The 18,211-nt window shown below is 36.1% G+C and overlaps 1 protein-coding gene across 2 annotated transcripts in view; it reads left to right on the plus strand.

Annotated features, from left to right (window-relative positions):
• cdc42bpb (CDC42 binding protein kinase beta (DMPK-like)) overlaps window positions 1-18,211 on the plus strand; it is a 131,023-nt gene that overhangs the window by 64,158 nt on the left and 48,654 nt on the right. For both annotated transcript variants that reach the window (XM_056481374.1, XM_056481375.1), the window contains exons 6-12: window positions 495-588; window positions 7,446-7,646; window positions 9,974-10,222; window positions 10,302-10,536; window positions 11,145-11,264; window positions 11,500-11,633; window positions 14,472-14,714. In XM_056481374.1, the coding sequence (XP_056337349.1) occupies window positions 495-588; window positions 7,446-7,646; window positions 9,974-10,222; window positions 10,302-10,536; window positions 11,145-11,264; window positions 11,500-11,633; window positions 14,472-14,714 (1,276 nt within the window). The remainder of the gene's footprint in view (window positions 1-494; window positions 589-7,445; window positions 7,647-9,973; window positions 10,223-10,301; window positions 10,537-11,144; window positions 11,265-11,499; window positions 11,634-14,471; window positions 14,715-18,211) is intronic.

The raw sequence follows: 18,211 nt of genomic DNA on the forward strand, positions 1-18,211 counted from the left end.
GTTTTCATCATATAATAATACTTTTTATGAGCAACAGTTATAATATAATTATTAAATAGTTAAAACATTAGTAAAATATTTAAGATTAATTGTAAAATATTTTAAATGCAGTGGGGGAAACGAGTATTTGACACATCACCATTTTTCTCAGAAAACATATTTCGAAAAGTGCTGTTGAATCCGCATCGATGGATTTGCTCTTCAGTGTTTGAACTCTCAGTAGTGATCATTAAATCACACTGAACTGAACTGAACTGAACCTAAACACTGAAAACCAATTTACTATGATATTCTATGTTAAGCTGCTTTGACAGAATCTACATTGTAAAAGCGCTATACAAATAAAGGTGAATTAAATTGAAATTTTGTTAAACACGAAAGAAGATAACAGGGAAAATAAATAAAGAATGTTCATTTCAGGTCAACTATCTGTTTTAAAGTTAAAACTTTAAAGTTTTACTTTATGCTTAAAGTTGCGTTTCTTGTTACCACAGGGACATAAAACCAGACAACGTGCTGCTGGACATGAATGGCCACATCCGACTCGCTGACTTCGGCTCCTGTCTGAAGATGATGCAAGACGGGACGGTGAGTGTGGTTCAACTGAAAAAAATGGGGTGTGAATCCAAAACCAGAGCCTGTTTGTCATCCTCTCAGGGTGGTCTCCATCTGTTGGATAAAAGCACTGCCCCTGCCCTTCTCTGTCTCTCTCTCTCTTTCTCTCTCTTTCTCTTTCTCTCTCTCTCTCTCTCTCTCTCTCTCTCTCTGTTTTTCTGTTTCTCTCTGCTTCTGACATTAATAGAGCCACTGCTGCCCTAGAAAGAGAGGCTAATTAGAAAGGGCCGTTGCTGCCACTCCTGTACTCACAGACTGATGAGTCACCATAGAGCGTTGATACCAAGGCCTAAACAGCTTTTATCTAATGTTGTGTGTGTGTTGGTGTGTGCCAGCAGCATGCAAAGGAGGCTTTTTATTTATTTATTTTTGTTTTACCGGCTTGTAGGAGGAGATCCCTTATTGTTTGGGGATATTACTCTGTACTGCACTGTAATAATGCACATTTAATTGTGATTTAAAGGGCTAGTCCACCTAAAAGTGAAAATGTTAATGGATGTTAAGACTCAACATACCAACATTTTATAGTCACCAATAGTAATTTCAGTCAGTTAAAACATCACCATGATCTGAAAAATGTCTTACAGTAAAGTTTTGCAACCCAACTGAATTTCTGTTTAACGGAGAGATGATTTTTTCAACACATTTCTAAACATAATGGTTTTAATAACTCATTTCTAATAACTGATTTATTTTATCTTTGCCATGATGACAGTAAATAATACTTCACTAAATAAACACTTCGATACAGCTTAAAGTGACATTTAAAGGCTTAATTGGGTTAATTAGGTTAACTAGGCAGGATAGGGTAATTAGGTATAACGGAGCCGCTAGTTTTTAATCATTAATCAAACAACAAAAGGACAAAATCACTCACTGCTCTTGACTGAAGGACTTTTGGAGTTATAATTAAAGCTTTTTTCTTACAGTGAGGATGCTTAAAGCACAGTTTGTTTCATATTTTATTCTATTGTATTTATTTTCTTATATTTGCAGGGAGGAAAATAAGTGTGTATATATACAGTTGAAGTCAGAATTATTAGCCCTCCTCAAATATTAGCGACCCTTTCCCCAATTTCTGTTTAACGGAGAGCAGACCCATTTTCAACCCATTTCTAAACGTAATAGATTTCTATTAACTGATTTATTTTATCTTTGCTATAATGACCGTTAATAATATTTTACCAGATATTTTTCAGAATACAAGCATTCAGCTTAAAGTGCAACTCAAAGGCTTAATTAGGGTAATTAGGCAAGTCATTATATAACGGTAGTTTCTTCTGCGGACAAAATATATAGCTTATATATAGCTGCAAAAAATATATAGCTTAGAGGGGCTAATAATGTCGATCTTAAAATAGTTGTAAAAATATTTAAACCTGCTTTTATTCTAGCCAAAATAAAATAAATAAGACTTACTCCAGGAGAAAAAAATTATAGGAAATACTGCGAAAAATTCCTTGCTCTGTTAAACATCATTAGGAATATATTTATTTTAAAAAAAATTCACAGGAGGGCGAATAATTTTGACTTCAACTGTATATCGTTTTGAATAATCGCAATTACAATTATGACCAAAATAATCGTGATTATGATTTTTCCAGAATCGAGCAGCCCTACTAGCAGCTCATGGTTTTGGGTTTTTACTCTCAATTCACTGTAAATGTTGCTCTGCATAAACTCAACTTTGCTCATGCTGATACTTATACTTGTATTGCTTAAAATGCAAATTAATTTTAAATACTCCTAAATTTATTAAAAATTAAGATTATACGCCGCGTATTCACCTTTTTAAAAATTTTAAATGTGTTTAAGTGTGTTTTTTGGATCATTTAACATTTACAAATATGAAAAATAAATCAGCTGTAATTTGTTTATTATTATTATTAAAAGTATTATTATTATTATTATTATTATTATTATTATTATTGTCTCAAATGCATTATAAAAAAGTAAAATTTCAATCGGAACATTTCTTAATTTTTTTTTTTGTAAAAATAAAATGCATAGAAATGTAATAACATGATGATGATGATAATAATAATAAAGTATCAGAATTATTCTAAATTATGTCGTTATTACTTCTACTAAGTAGAAGCCCAACATTATTATTGTTAAATAAATAAATAAATAGATAAATAGATAAATAGATAAAAACATTATGATTCTATTTTATACCATAACCATTTACACCATACCACAGTTTTGTTTTGTTTAGTTTTGCTCATATTGTTCAGCAATACATACAAAGTTGGCTTAAAACCAAATGTTCTATTATATATTTTTCTTAAACCTTGCAGCCCAAAGAGATTATTGTCTTTATATTAGGAACTTATTTTTTAAATAATTTGATATTAATTATGTAACCAAGTGCGAGTCATTTAGTATTTTGCCCCATTTTTCTGGGAAGAGCAAGAGCAAGCATACTTTTTAAATAGATGTGCTGTCTAAAAGTGAATTTTGTTGACAAGCATAGTTGCATAGAGATGTTTTTAACATGGAGTAAAAGCCACAAAACCCACATTTGTTTCTTGGTGTCTGTAATATTGCTTGAAGATATGTTTATGCATGACTCAATGTCTTTCAGTGTTATCTGCACAAGACAGTCGTCTGCAATTAAACATTCTACAAAAATAACTGGAGGTCAAGACATGTTTTGAGGGCTTGTTTTATGGGTGGATTGAGCAAGATTTCTTCTTTATAACAGTGCTCTTGTGCAATGCTGCTTAACATGTCTGAAACTGTCGTCACTCATTTAAAACACATTACCCGTCAAAAGTTTGGTGACAGTAAGTTGTTTATTTGAAATGAAAATCTTTTGCGGCAGGATAAATGTCTGCTTTTGATCAAATTGATGAATAATTGCAACAATTTGCATCTTTCATAAACTTGAAGAAGTTGCACATAAAATATTAGATAATTAAAGTACTGTATATGACCCACGTTTACCAAGATTTAGAACTAGTAAAGCTATTTTTATAGAAAGCCTGAAGTGTTACATGTGTATAAATTGTATCTATAATTGTTTTTTTTTCTGGCTTTAATCAAGTCTTCATAATAATTACCTTTGTGTCTTGTAATTATTAATTAAACTTCCATTAATTAATAATGGTAGTCTTTGAATTTATTAATTAAAGTGAAACTTTTATACAGGTGAAATAATTGTGTATTATAGCAGTTACTTGCTTACAATAAGCTGTTTGTTGCGCACCAAGGTTATAATTGTTCTGGGTTTTTCATTAGTTTTAGTTTATTTCATTTTGACTTTTTGTTTTCAAATTCAGTTAGTTTTAATCAGTTTTTAGAGATAGTTTTACTAGTTTTTATTAGTTTCTATATTTTGAAATTGCTTAGTTTTAGTTTAGTTTTTATTAGTTTCAGTATTATTTTTTTTTTCCAAATAAGGATATATGTTAGGTGCAAGATTTAAAATCATCAGAATAAATAGTGTATACCCATACTCAAATTGAAATACAACAGCTCACAAGACAGCAACCTTAAGTACAATATGTGTGCAAGGTTGCTTCTGAGGTTAGATAAACGGTAGTGATGGGAAGTTCAGATCTTTAACGGATGTTAAGACTCAACATACCAAAATTTTATAGTCACCAATAGTAATTTCAGTCAGTTAAAACATCACCATGATCTGAAAAATGTCTTACAGTAAAGTTTTGCAACCCAACTGAAGCACGATTCACTTATTTAAATTCCATTACGATTTTCTGTTATGAAATAAACTTACGTTTTTTCACCAGATCCTCTCATTTAAGCCCTCAGTTTACCCGCGGTTCGGTTGTTCAAGTTTAGTTTAGTCACAGTAGGCTGTCATGTACTGTTTGTGTTTGGTTCACTGAATCACGCATGCGCAGTATTATCGGTTCACCGCTTCTCAAATTTGATCTCAGTGTAACGTTACTGTTCTAATAACTGAATAAGAGTATATATTGGATTATTTAGAGTCAGAGGGGGTATTAGGCTTGTTAAAAAGTAAGTCGTTTGTGGGTAAAAGCGCTTACTGGAGACGCGAATTGTTTCAAATGATTCAGTTCGATTTGGTGAACTAGTTCAACCGGTTCACTTAGAAGATCCGGTTAAAAAGATTCATTCGCGATCACGATACAGAAATCAAGTCCTGGACTTTCTCACTCAAAACAACCTCATGGACAACAAACAATCTGGCTTTAAGAAAGGCCACTCAACTGAGACTGCCCTGCTCTCGGTCGTGGAGGATCTCAGACTGGCTAAAGCAGACTCTAAATCATCTGTCCTCATCTTGCTGGATTTATCAGCTGCTTTTGACACTGTAAACCACCAGATCCTGCTATCTACGCTTGAGTCACTGGGCGTTGTAGGCACTGTTATTCAATGGTTCAGATCTTACCTCTCTGACAGGTCATTCAGGGTGTCTTGGAGGGGATAGGGGTCCACCCTACAGCATCTAAACACTGGGGTACCTCAGGGCTCTGTTCTTAGGCCACTTCTCTTCTCCATCTACACGACATCTTTAGGACCAGTCATCCAGAAACATGGATTTTCCTACCACTGCTGTGCTGATGATACCCAGCTATACCTCTCTTTTCACCCTGATGATCCCTCGGTTCCAGCTCGCATCTCAGCCTGCCTGTCAGACATTTCACACTGGATGAAAGATCATCAACTTCAGCTTAACCTTGCGAAAACGGAAATGCTTGAAGTTTCTGCCAACCCGACTCTACACCATAACTTTTCAATCCAGATGGATGGGGCAACCATTACGGCATCCAAAATGGTAAAAAGCCTTGGAGTAACGATTGATGACCAACTAAACTTCTCTGACCACATTTCTAGAACTGCTCGATCTTGCAGATTCGCACTCTATAACATCAGAAAGGTCCGACCCTTCATATCTGAACAAGCAGCTCAACTTATTGTTCAAGCTCTTGTTCTCTCCAAACTGGATTATTGCAACTCTCTTCTAGCCGGGCTTCCAGCTAATTCTATCAAACCTCTTCAGCTGCTTCAGAACGCAGCAGCACGAGTGGTCTTCGATGAACCCAAAAGAGCACATGTCACTCCGCTACTCACCCGTTTGCACTGGCTGCCAGTTGCTGCTTGCATCAAATTCAAAGCTCTGATGTTTGCTTACAAAGCGACCTCTGGCTTTGCTCCTTCTTATCTGCTCTTACTTCTGCAGATTTATGTGCCCTCCAGAAACTTGCGTTCTGTGAATGAACGTCGCCTCGTGGTTCCATCCCTAAGAGGGAAGAAATCACTTTCCCGAACTCTCGCATTCAATCTGCCCAGTTGGTGGAATGAACTCCCTAACTACGTCAGAACAGCAGAGTCACTTGCTGTCTTCAAGAAACGACTAAAAACTCAACTATTTAGTCTCCATTTTCCTTCCTAATCTGTAACTGCCTCTCTGGCTATACCACTAACTGTACTCTTTCTCTCTTTTGCTTCTGCTTTTGCTTCTTAGACTTTACACACCTGAAACTTGCCTACAGCACTTGTTCACTGCTGCTCTTATAGTTGTGTAAATTGCTTCCTTGTCCTCATTTGTAAGTCGCTTTGGATAAAAGCGTCTGCTAAATGACTAAATGTAAATGTAAGAAATAAAACGCATTATTGGTCACGAATTAAAGCAATAGTTTTAAGTCTCTGTATTTAATACAGTCACCGTGCTGCTGTCATGTCCAGTCGTTGTTTTTGTCGTGGGAGCAACAGCGAGGATAACTGGAGGAGGAGCGGCTTGCTCTGGCCAATGGCAGCAGGACTACAGACTCTGTGGTGCCACACGGGTCAAACACCTGCAAAGCAAATTTGATTTACTTCTAAAAGGCTTAGTAAGATTATGTATTAAATACATTTACAAAGTCGAAAACGAAGGAGGTTTTTGCTATAATTTTAGTTAGTTTCAGTTAGTCTTGTATGAACACAATACAGTTTCAGTTAGTTCTAGTTTTTTTAAAAAAAATAAAAATTAATTTTTATTTCAGTTAACGACAATTCTTTAACATTTTAGTTTTCGTTTTTTCGTTTGTTTTCGTTAACCATATTAACTTTGTTGCGCACTTGCTGAAACCTTCAACAAAGTAGTAATTTTTTTGCAGATGGCAAGCACAATGGTGTGGGGTTGCACGGTTTACCAGTACTATGGTAGTATTGTGATACTATGGCTCCAAAATACTGCCGGTGCCACTGTAGTTTGTAAACGGTAGTATCGTCATTAGCGGTCTATCTACAATAAGTATTGTCCATTTTACATATAGACCATTTTATTTGAATAGTCTGTGGATCCCTTTAAGGTTGCAAACTGTATAATTCATGCCTTTTATGGTAGTCTATTGCACAGCCTATTTGTATCTTTATTTTAATGTTTTTTTTTTTTTGGTCAGTTTTCTACAAAATAAACAAAAAGAACGAATACATTTTAGAGAAAGTGACGTGCAAATACTTTATTCAATATTAAGGAAATCATTAATTAAATTCAAGTAGGCCTATTATAACATGTAAAATAGTATTTCTGACAACTTTATTTAATGGATTTGAGTTATGAATTACAGTATCGCAATACTACTTGGTATCGCAATACTTCAGCTTGTATAGTATCTTATTATAATTTAATGGTATCATGACAACCCTACAATGGTACTATCTAAAGAGTAATCTAACCTTGTTACAGATAGGACATTAGTGGTTTTGTAAATTATGCCATAAGTTATTGATGATAATAATGATTGTTATTGTAAGTGTCTATTACCTCATTATTTTACCCTGCTTCAGTATTATTTAATCACAGATGCAAACCTGTCCCATCTCATTTGTGACCTCACTTATCCTCTGTGCAGGTCCAGTCTTCAGTGGCTGTGGGCACACCAGACTACATCTCTCCAGAGATCCTGCAGGCCATGGAGGACGGCATGGGGAAATACGGGCCGGAGTGTGACTGGTGGTCTCTGGGCGTCTGCATGTATGAGATGCTGTATGGCGAGACACCCTTTTACGCTGAATCCCTGGTGGAGACCTATGGAAAGATCATGAACCACGAGGTGCGATCATTGTGTATTTTTGGTTTCACCCAGTTTAAACATTCCCCACCACTGACCCATATTTGAGTCTAGGGAAATGGACATTTTTCATTGTAGGAAAAGCATGAGCTGCTGTGAATCCGATTAAAATATTTATTTATAGGCAATAAAAATAAAGCTTAAGCTAATTATCATGACAAATAGCATCCCGCGTGGAACTCTGTTGGGACATATAACATGGCTCATAAAATCTGGACTGCCCTAATTTTTATCAGGACACCTGGCCACCCCTAAACCACCACAGTTTTTCCTATTGGTCCGTGGTTTGTTTCTTTTAAAAGGGATAGATCATGCCCCTTTACAAGAAATGCAAATCTGATGTCTCCAGAATGTGTCTGTGAAGTTTCAGCCTAAAAAGCCCCACATATCACATATTAAAGCTTGTCAAAGTTGCCCCTTATTGGGTGTAAGTGGTTGTATGTCCTTTTAAATGCAAATTAGCATCTGATCAAGAAGGTGGAGCTATTCTTATACAAAAAATAAATAAAAATTATGAAGCCAAAATGTAATAAATTACATGTTGAACATTAACATTGACATTGACAATGGCGATGAGACTGAGGAAGAGTTTACAATCTTTAAACAGCACCAGGATGTTTTTGAATGGTTAGTGGATAACTTTATGGAGTTGTTGTGGAGTAAATTTGATTTAGCTCACCTAACGTGTTGCTGCTCTGTTCCAATGTGTTAGCCTCTGCAAATAAACACTATTAAACAAATCTACTATTAGAAAAAAAAACCCCATAAAGTCCATCACATGACTATACAGTACTATATATACAACCCATTTTGAAAATTAATATTTTATACATTTCTCAGTATATATACGCAATGTATTTTGGTGCATTTAAACAAAACAGATTTATTAACAGATATATTTATTAAAATAATATTTTAGTCACATATTTAGAAACTGAAATATAATACCAGCTAAATTTCAAGCTAAATATCGACAAAACCATTACAAACAACAATACTTCTGTACTAGTTTTTGGACCGTTACTGTAATTTATTTTGTTAGATAAGCCCCAGAGTTGGCTTCAGTACTGACTAATCTAATGTATATGCACAAATATAATATTGTATAGCTTCCTATTAAAAATATGAATTTTAAAGATAGATTTGTGAGGGGTGTACTTGTATATGCTGAGCACTATAGTGATATGAATATAATTTCACCAGAAATAAAGAAATCATTAATTAGCATTGATTAGGGTGAATTTCCAAGGGTGTGAATCATTAATAAGAAATAATAAACAAATTTCAAGCGAAAAATAATTACGATAGCGCAGCGAAAAAAGCAAAATCAACTATGCTTTATGGTTTTCTGGAGAGTCAAACAGTATTCTGGTATGTAAATTGAATAATGATATGTCAAATAACACTGTAGTCTTCATTGTATTAATTCAGTAAAATAATTCCTCATTAAAGATACAAATGTATTTTTTTTGCGCGCGAATGCTTCAAGCGCTGCTGAAATGCCTTGCAAATGATAAACTTTGACTAGTTATGTTTATACTTTACAATGCACATCTCAACTGTTGTGGTGATGAACTATTATTCAACTCAACATTGCATATCCTAAGATGTGACTTGCGGACACACACATTGCGTTATTGATGCCAAAATGATATATTGTGCAGTCCTACCTCTCGGACAGTATGCTCGGGCATTCTGTTTGAATGGGGAAACATCAAATTCTCCAAAACTGCTTGCCAAGCTCATGATTACATTACATATTAAGCATCACCAAGAAAATTAAACAACAACTGTCTATTAGTTTAATTTCTAAATGCTTGAATCACACAAAATAAGCAGAAACTCACATCTGGTCTGAGCCCCTCCCCCAGAGAATCATCACTCTATATTGATCGATGATTGGCTCCCGTACAGGAAGGCAGGGCTTTATTTGCTATATTATACGTTTCACTTTTCCCCATTCAAAACCATATGAGTGACATGTCTTGCATATTCTATAGTCTGTTGGTGAATTAACTTCAACCTTAAGATCAGTTGACTTTACAAGCCATTTCAACTTGCGTTAAGTAAACAGACTTAAAACTTCAAGTTAACATTTGTTAAATGTTAAACTCATAATGTTATGAGTTTAATGTTAAACTCAAACATTAATTTGAAACCTTATTAACATGTATTTTCTCATGACTTTTTGATAATATTGTTTTTTACAGTGCATATTTATGTTCAAACAAATAAAAGAGAATTTTGCATAATAGCCAAAGTGAAAACTCTGTACAAAATGTTGAAGTGGTCTAATTGGGTCTATTTAGGAGCGTTTCCAGTTCCCTTCCCACATCACTGATGTATCAGAGGATGCTAAAGACCTGATCCAGAGGCTGATCTGCAGCCGAGAGCGCCGGCTAGGTCAACATGGCATCGAGGAGTTCAGAAAGCACGCCTTTTTCTCTGGCATCGACTGGAAGAACATCCGCTACATGGAGGCACCGTACATCCCTGACGTCAGCTCTCCATCAGACACCTCCAACTTTGATGTAGATGATGACGTGCTGAAAAATCCGGTGGGTTTTGTCAAACTTTTGTCAAACTTTCTGCTCACATTTTCAGGTTTGACTCTTGACTTCCTTTTCCTCTCTGCAGGACATTGCTCCTCCAGTATCTCACACGGGTTTCACCGGGCAGCACTTGCCCTTTGTGGGCTTCACCTACACCACAGAGAGCTGTTTCTCAGACCGTGGCAGCATGAGGGGTGTGGCACTGTCTGATGGGGGCACCGGGGAGGATCTCCAGGATGGGGGCCTGCAGGTGGAGGCTTTTGAGAAGAGGATTCGCTGCCTGGAGCAAGAGAAACTGGAGCTCAACCGTAAGCTGCAAGGTATAAAAAAAACTCCTAACATCTTAGAAAAATATTATCAGGGTTTCCACTCTTAAAAGTACTTGAATTTCAGACATATGGATTCAAGGCCTGGAAATTACTTAAAAACAAACATAGGTATTCAAAAGTGTTTGAATTAAATTTGAAATTAAATTGGTTTGTGTTTTTATTTCAACAATTGTACTCAGTTGTCAAATACTGAAGGAAAAATCTTAAATTTAAATCTTGTACCATATCACTGACAAATAATGCACATTTCATCAATATTTAAGAAACGGCAATTAAAAAATACCAGTATTGGATTCAGCAAATTATATTAAAGTTCTTTGAACATGACTTTTTAAAGCGGGCAAACCCCAGCGTCATGTATGACAAATTCTGTCAATCAATGAAATGGAAAAACATGTTGTGTGTTAATGGTCTCTTATCCGGTCATGACCTGCCTTCATATAAATGATTGAAGCATAAAAGTATTCGAGTGAACTGTCACTTTAAGCTCATGTTATTCAATTTTGAGGTGTTAATAGTTTTCTTGTTAAATTTATAAGTGCATCAGTGAAATTTATTTATAATATGGAATACCTACTTGCTCTACACATTTTTCTCAGAATCCACTCAGGCTGTTCAGTCTCTCCATGGCTCTGGTCGAGGAGCCGGCACACTCGGACGCGATAAAGAGATTAAAAAACTCAATGAGGAAATCGATCGGCTTAAAAAGAAACTGGCAGGTAATGGGTCTCTTGTCATTATCACTGGATATCTGATATGATCTGAAGTCGATTATTAGGAGTCATGTCAAAGCACCATGCACAAGCTTGCATTATAGTGTACTGTGACCACACTTTCATACAGTTCTGATAGGAATATTAGGATCAGTCCATGCTGCTTCCACTTTTCACAGTTTCTTAATTTAATTTGGCTATGCGTTTGTATCAGTCTCATTCACTCTGCCTGTCTCTTCAGACTCTGATAGGCTGGAGCACCAGCTCGAGGAGGCAGTGACTCTTCGACAGGACTTTGAAAGTTCCTCCACCAAACTAAAAGCCCTGGACAAGCAAGTCAAAGCCCTCAAGCTGGAGAAAGAGGATATTCATAAGGTACGAGTGGCTCGAGAGTTGAATCAACAGCCAAGAAGGATACATGTTGGTTTTACTGTGTCTAATGGCCTGTTTCCACTGAGTGGTACTGTATGGGTTGGTACAGGTCACCTTTATCAGGCTTGCTTTTCCACTGCCAAAAGGGTACCAATGGTGGGCGTGGTGTACAACAGAAAGTTTCAGTCAATGTCATTCTCACCCGAGGAAATGTCAAAGTAAAGCTGTACTGGTCGTTCACTTCTCACAAAACAAATGCTTTATACTCATAAATACTTGTGTATAAATGTTCATTACTAATCTTTCTATGAACATGATTTGATTATAGCTGCAGATCAATGACAGTGCAAAATAGCCGACTGTGACATTGCAATTCTATAAAAAAAATAAAATAAATGCAACATATATGAACACATACAGACCCTTACAGTCTCCGATATGTTACCAATTACAGAAAAACTACACACAGCATACATTTAGTCCATATTTGGCTTCAAAAACAACATTCAACATATAGCCCACAGTCAGAGCAAACCTCTCATCTGTATCTTTAATCTACACCAGCACACGTAACCTCTGATAGAAAGTAATTCCGTCATTCCGAGTTCATAATAGTCCAAAAGGTGATGGTAATAGTTAAACATGGCAGTTTGTTTTTTTTAGGTTGCTTTTTAGGTTTGCTCCTTTGTTTTACCGCGCTTAACCCTCGCATTTGTCCGTTTCTGAAAGGATGTGAGCCGCACTTCAATAATCACGTGCACGTTATTATCATCATCTCAAGAAGTTTGTTATTTCAAATATAGATGCGCAGCGAGTGCATGCGACCTCCCTGGAAAAAGAGAAACCGCTTTAGACGACCTCATAAAACAATAGCAGGACACGGCAGGTTTTGTTCTTCTTGGCTTTGTGGCTGTGCATCAAGACGACCACAAGGTTTGTTTGAAGTCTGGTCGATCATGGCTCGTTATTATATAGTATTACGATATAATGTCTCGGCTGTGTATTTAAAAATGGTGCTTTCTTTGTTTTCATTCTCCTGGCTTGTGTACGTGCTAGTGGCGCTTCTCTGTAAACCAATAGCATTCAGCTGGACATCTAGCTCCGCCTTTTGGTACCCTTGTGTCAAGCTAAGTATCCTTTGGAAAGGGTACCCAAAAAGTGGTTTGGTACGGTTCGCTTTTCAGTACCTTTTGACAGTGGAAAAGGCCATAAAAACGTACTGAACCGTATCATACCACTCAGTGGAAACGGGCCTAGAGAATTGCTGCAAATTAAGCCCCCTTACATTTGATCAGATTAGTTTCCCATTCCACTGTCATTTAGGGGCTGTTGAATCAGTTTGAATTATTTTCTATTTTTGGATTAAATTTTTCGTTTTGATTTTGAGTTTTTAGTATTTTTGTTTATGTATTTTTTTTTTTATAAATGAAATGAAATGAAAATGAGAAGTATTTCATTAGCATCTAGATGAAATACTGTAACAGTTTTCATGTATTGTATTTGTTCTATCTACTATTTATTCTATTTCTTTATTATTTTGTTAGTATTTTATAACCTTGGTTCTGCTTCCCAATCCCAATCCATAGTAAAATATTCCATAACCTTGAACGACAAATATTGCATGGGGAAATAAATGCAATTATTGGCAAATTATAAGATGCATTTAATCTTGTAATAGATAATTTTTGTTGTTGTTTGTTAATTTTAATTATTGTTATTAACTATATCTCACAATTCTTGAAGAAGATATAGACAAAACAAACAAACATATTTTTTCTTTAGGTTAATTATAAATATACCGTTTTACCGCTTAAACAACAAAATCTGCATTTGAAATTATTATTATTATTATGTTAAGTCGAGCTTTATTGTCATTCTGCTACATGTGTAGACATACAGAGAAATGAAATGTCTTGTCTCGCATGACAACAGTGCTACATAAATTAGTCATAAATACGAACACAACACTGGACATAAGAGCCATTTAAAAACCTATGCATAACTAACATATACTATAAAAGTGTGGCTTAAGTAAATAGTGAAGTAAAATATAAAAATAAAAGTAAAATAGAGTAGATAATATTACTGTTGATTTATGTTTTTGTCATGTAGCTGCTTGTGCTTCTTAATATCTAAGTAACTCAGCTTGGTAAATTAAGTTTGTTTACTCAATTATTTAATTATTTATTATTAACCATTCTGTTTTGATCACTGAAATTAGATGTATTTTTAAAAAAATTAAACATTAAAGCATTCCGAATAACAACAGGTTATTAGTTCTCAACTGTGTTTTGATGATAATGAGTTGTAATAATCTCTTAAATGGTTTCAGATTGAGTGTCGTCACGTGCTTTAAGTATATCATCCAGCTGCATTCCTCGTGCTGAAGATTACATGTCCTGCTCAGCTTTATTCAATCAGGATGCTCATAAACACTGGGCCCCTTAATCAAGATTAATGTCATCATGCCCCTAACACAGGCCAGGTCAAAACTCTCACCACGCATCACATTTTCACCTAATCGCATTTGTTGTGCTGGTTCCACTTGACCCAGGGTCCCAATTGGCTCATACCAGTCAAATCGCTGCATAGCCGGTGTGTATGACAATCTTTCAAGCCTGTTTTTTAGTCAATGAACACTTCCTGTAAGATCTTTTTACGTGTGCAGCTTACAAGCGTGTCCCGTTCTTTCAGCGCACAACTCCCAATTCTCTAGATGATTTCTATTTCTCACTCAGCCTCTTTTTCATTACTTTCTCTCCAGGCGCAGCTGCTCTTTCTTCTTCTCTTCTCTCACACACTCGTCCGCTAACGTTTTTCACCCGTTTCTCTCGTTCAAAGCAACTGGTGGAGTCTCTGGACCGCCTGAAGTCTCAGACCAAGGAGCTGAAGGACGCGCACCAGCAGAGGAAGCTGGCCATGCAGGAGTTCTCTGAGGTGAACGAGCGCATGGCCGAACTGCTCTCCCAGAAGCAGCGTCTGTCGCGCCAGCTGCGGGACAAGGAGGAGGAGATGGAGGTGGTGATGCAGAAGATCGACGCCATGCGCCAAGACATCCGCAAAACCGAGAAGGCCCGCAAGGAGGTGAGCAGCATGATTAAATGGGGTCACATGCCCTCTCTTGTAATGTTACGAGGGTTTTGGATCTAAATGGAGACGAATTGGCAAGAGCTTTCAATCGGGAAGATGGATTTGCAGTATACGTGTCATCTTGATATTTCAGACCAGTACTAATATTAATACTCAGCGCCATCATGTTAAAGGTATCCTTCTCATAGAAATGGAAATTTACTCGTCATTTACTCAGTCTTTACTTATTTGAAACTTTGAAATTTGACTTTATTTCTTCTGTTGAACACAAAATAGGTTATTTTAAAGAAAGCTGGAAATCTGTAACCATTGACATCGCTAGTATATGCTATGGAAGTTGATGGTTACAGGTTTTTAGCTTTCTTTAAAAATTCCTTTTTTGTTCAATGGAAGAAAAACGCATCATAAATGTTTGAAAGCACACTTTTTAATTTGAGGCAAAGGTGATATAATACATTCATAAATGCACATTAATGTTCATGTTTTTTAAAAATCAAGAAATTAAAAACTTTCAAGGATTTACGATTATGATGACCGTTAAACGTGTCATAACAGTCTTGTAAAAAGGGTCCATAGAGGAGAATGCGAACAGCGAGGGAGAAGGAGATGCAATGAGCACATATAAAAATGTATGGTATTTAATTGTTTTCAAAGGTAAAAGTAGTGTGCGGGTCTTTTTAAGTCTGGATCATCAATGGTCACTGTTTTGATTGGCTAATGCATTTTCATAGATAGATAAGATAGTATTAATTGCACATTTTTACATTTAAAGTGATTTTTGAATCATTATTAATCTAAAAACCATCAATCACAGACAAAGCACAGTACTTCCTACACATGAACTTTACTTGGGCAGGCCGCCCCCGGTATATTAAAGGCTGCCCAAGTAAATGGTGACATTTATTTATTTTACTATTATCATCCACGTTTTTCAAACAACGTTTTTCCCTATTGAACACAATATATTACGTTTTAGGAAACATTTCTAATATTTTGAAAGGGTAAACATGTCAGGCTACATAATTAAAATAAACTGTTGACTTCTACTATCTTCATTAGCTTCAAAAACACAGATTTTCTTACAACACTTATAAAAACACTTTACATATACCTTAGAAACAGTATAACAAAACATTTTTGAGGTATTAATACCTTGACTTTTCTAAAACCTTAAAACCGGTTATCGTCCCATGCCTAGTCATGTCAACACTCCTGCCAATCTCACATGCTCTGCAGAGACCCATAGGACCCACAGAGTTCCTTTTTGGGACTTAAAAATGCGTCCATTCGGGGTTTCTAAATCTCTTAAAATGTCTGGGATTTAGCTATTGGTTACGCTTTCTAAAGTCGTCGTTAATTGTATTTGTTTTTATTTTATTTTAAGCCTTTCGCTTGGCTTCGCAGCTGACAGCGCGTGCACAGCCGCAAGAGCGAGAGAAACAAGTAATTCATTCTTTGATCCAACTGACTCGGTTAAACTTTTATATACACTCAGAGAGGACGAAATGACATCTAAACTGGCAGCAAAATATTTGGACACCGTTAGAAATTGTTAATCAACTTAAATTTTTTTGCCTGTTTTTATTCCTTTGTCATTTATTTCTCATTTGCTGTAAATATTATTTTATTTGAAGATGTTGATATATTTTATACATATAGATTAGGGCTGTGTGACAAACAGTATGTCGGTAATATGGGAATATTTTGGTTTCAAAGTCACAGACACTGAACAAAAACAGGTCATTTGTAAGAGCAGTCGCAGAATTGTTGCCACAGCATGAGGAAATACAGCAACCAGCACCTAAAAAAGCACCACAGACGGCTATATGGGGAGTGTCTTGCTAAAAGTTAACTAAAAATATTGCCAGTGACACTCAATCTAGTAGCTAGTAACAGCAAAAGTACCATTTCAGAGTTGTTTGCAGCTGTTACACCACATGAAAAACATCATGAAGGCACTTGGAGATAACTAACGCCATAACTCACTACTGTTTGCTCTAGAGAACAATTAGTATTTAATTTCTGAATATTTATAAACAAATTTGAGTAAAAATTGGAGTACTTGCTGCATTTTGGCAGTAAGAAGCTACGATGCAGAATATTGAGCTGAAGCTTGACTTCACAATTAAATCGCAAATCAAATCGAAATCGCAATATCTTTTTTTAAAAAAATGCAATCAGATATTTTCCCCAAATCACACAGCCCTAATATGGATTTTACCTGCCAGTGGGTGCACATGGCTCCTGAATAGAATAAAAGTAAAACAAATAGTGGATTTCTTTTTTTGTTTTAACAGTCTTTTTTAAACCTCAACCCATTGAAAAGAAACAGTGTACAGTGTTTACTCTAGGATTTTTTTCCAGCTGTGGCGGCAGCCTTTTACACAGATTCATCAACTACCTGTGGTGTTATTTCAATGACAAATGTCGTGAGCGCAGTATTACAAGTCGAGATCGCATTTATGTAATACAAGCATGTGAATCTCTCTGCTTGCGCACCGATATCCTCTGTTCGTGCATAAAACTTCTTGCACGCCCTCAAATATACACTGCTCAAGTGCAGATCTTCTTGCTGCTGAAGTGCGATTTAGTGCGTTTATGTTCTGAAGTAAAGTGAAACGGCTATAAACTCCAGCAAGATGAAGTCATTGCAAGCAAAACCATAAACCTTTATCTATAAATAAAGTATATTTATATAAACTGTGTTCATCCTGAAAGCTATGTCGTGTTTGCAAGCCTCCTGCATCACGCACCTGTCAGTCAGTCAGCATGTCACCTTAAAGGGTTAAACAAATAACGCACAGCACTACTACGGTTACAGAAAAGTTTGCGCTGTTTTAATTCAGTTAACTTTTAATACATTTTGGTGCGATTAACCCGCTATTAAAACACCGACTGAATGATTTGAATGAAAAGCTGTAATGTAGCCGTGGCGGGATCAATTTTGGTGTGGTGCCCCGCCACGGAAGAATGAATGTAGTGGAAACCATAGTGTATAACACTGTCATAACAAATAAAATATTGTTAAAAGTCACTTTTTTCTCGCATGAGGTAACCATGTGCTGTGGGTAAAAGGTGTGTTTCTATCTGGACACCACCGCAAGTGTATTTTTAAACCTGTGGGAAGCACTGAAGCATTTAAAAATTACTGCTGATGCAGCTTTTGTCAGATCCAGTACAATGGTCTGCAATGATTAAACAGGGCCTTATGCCCTTAATTTAATATCATGACTATTTTGAATCAAAATGGAGATGTATTAGTGGCTTTCAGTTGGAAAGATGTGTTCACCCTATACGTGTCATCTTGGAATTTCAAAGCGGGTGTTTAATACGCCACGTCATCATGTTAACACCCTCGGGTCTGACAGAGGGCACAGATGAAAACGAGGCCCAGGCACATTTTTGAAGTTCATCAGTCACGCTCAAAAAGAGAGACTAGCTTAACAGCTCCAGATCTCCCTAGACGACTGCAGGAATGTCTTCACGCCCCG

This window comes from Danio aesculapii, chromosome 20 (genome assembly GCF_903798145.1).
Source record: "Danio aesculapii chromosome 20, fDanAes4.1, whole genome shotgun sequence".
NCBI classification, from domain to species: domain Eukaryota; kingdom Metazoa; phylum Chordata; class Actinopteri; order Cypriniformes; family Danionidae; genus Danio; species Danio aesculapii.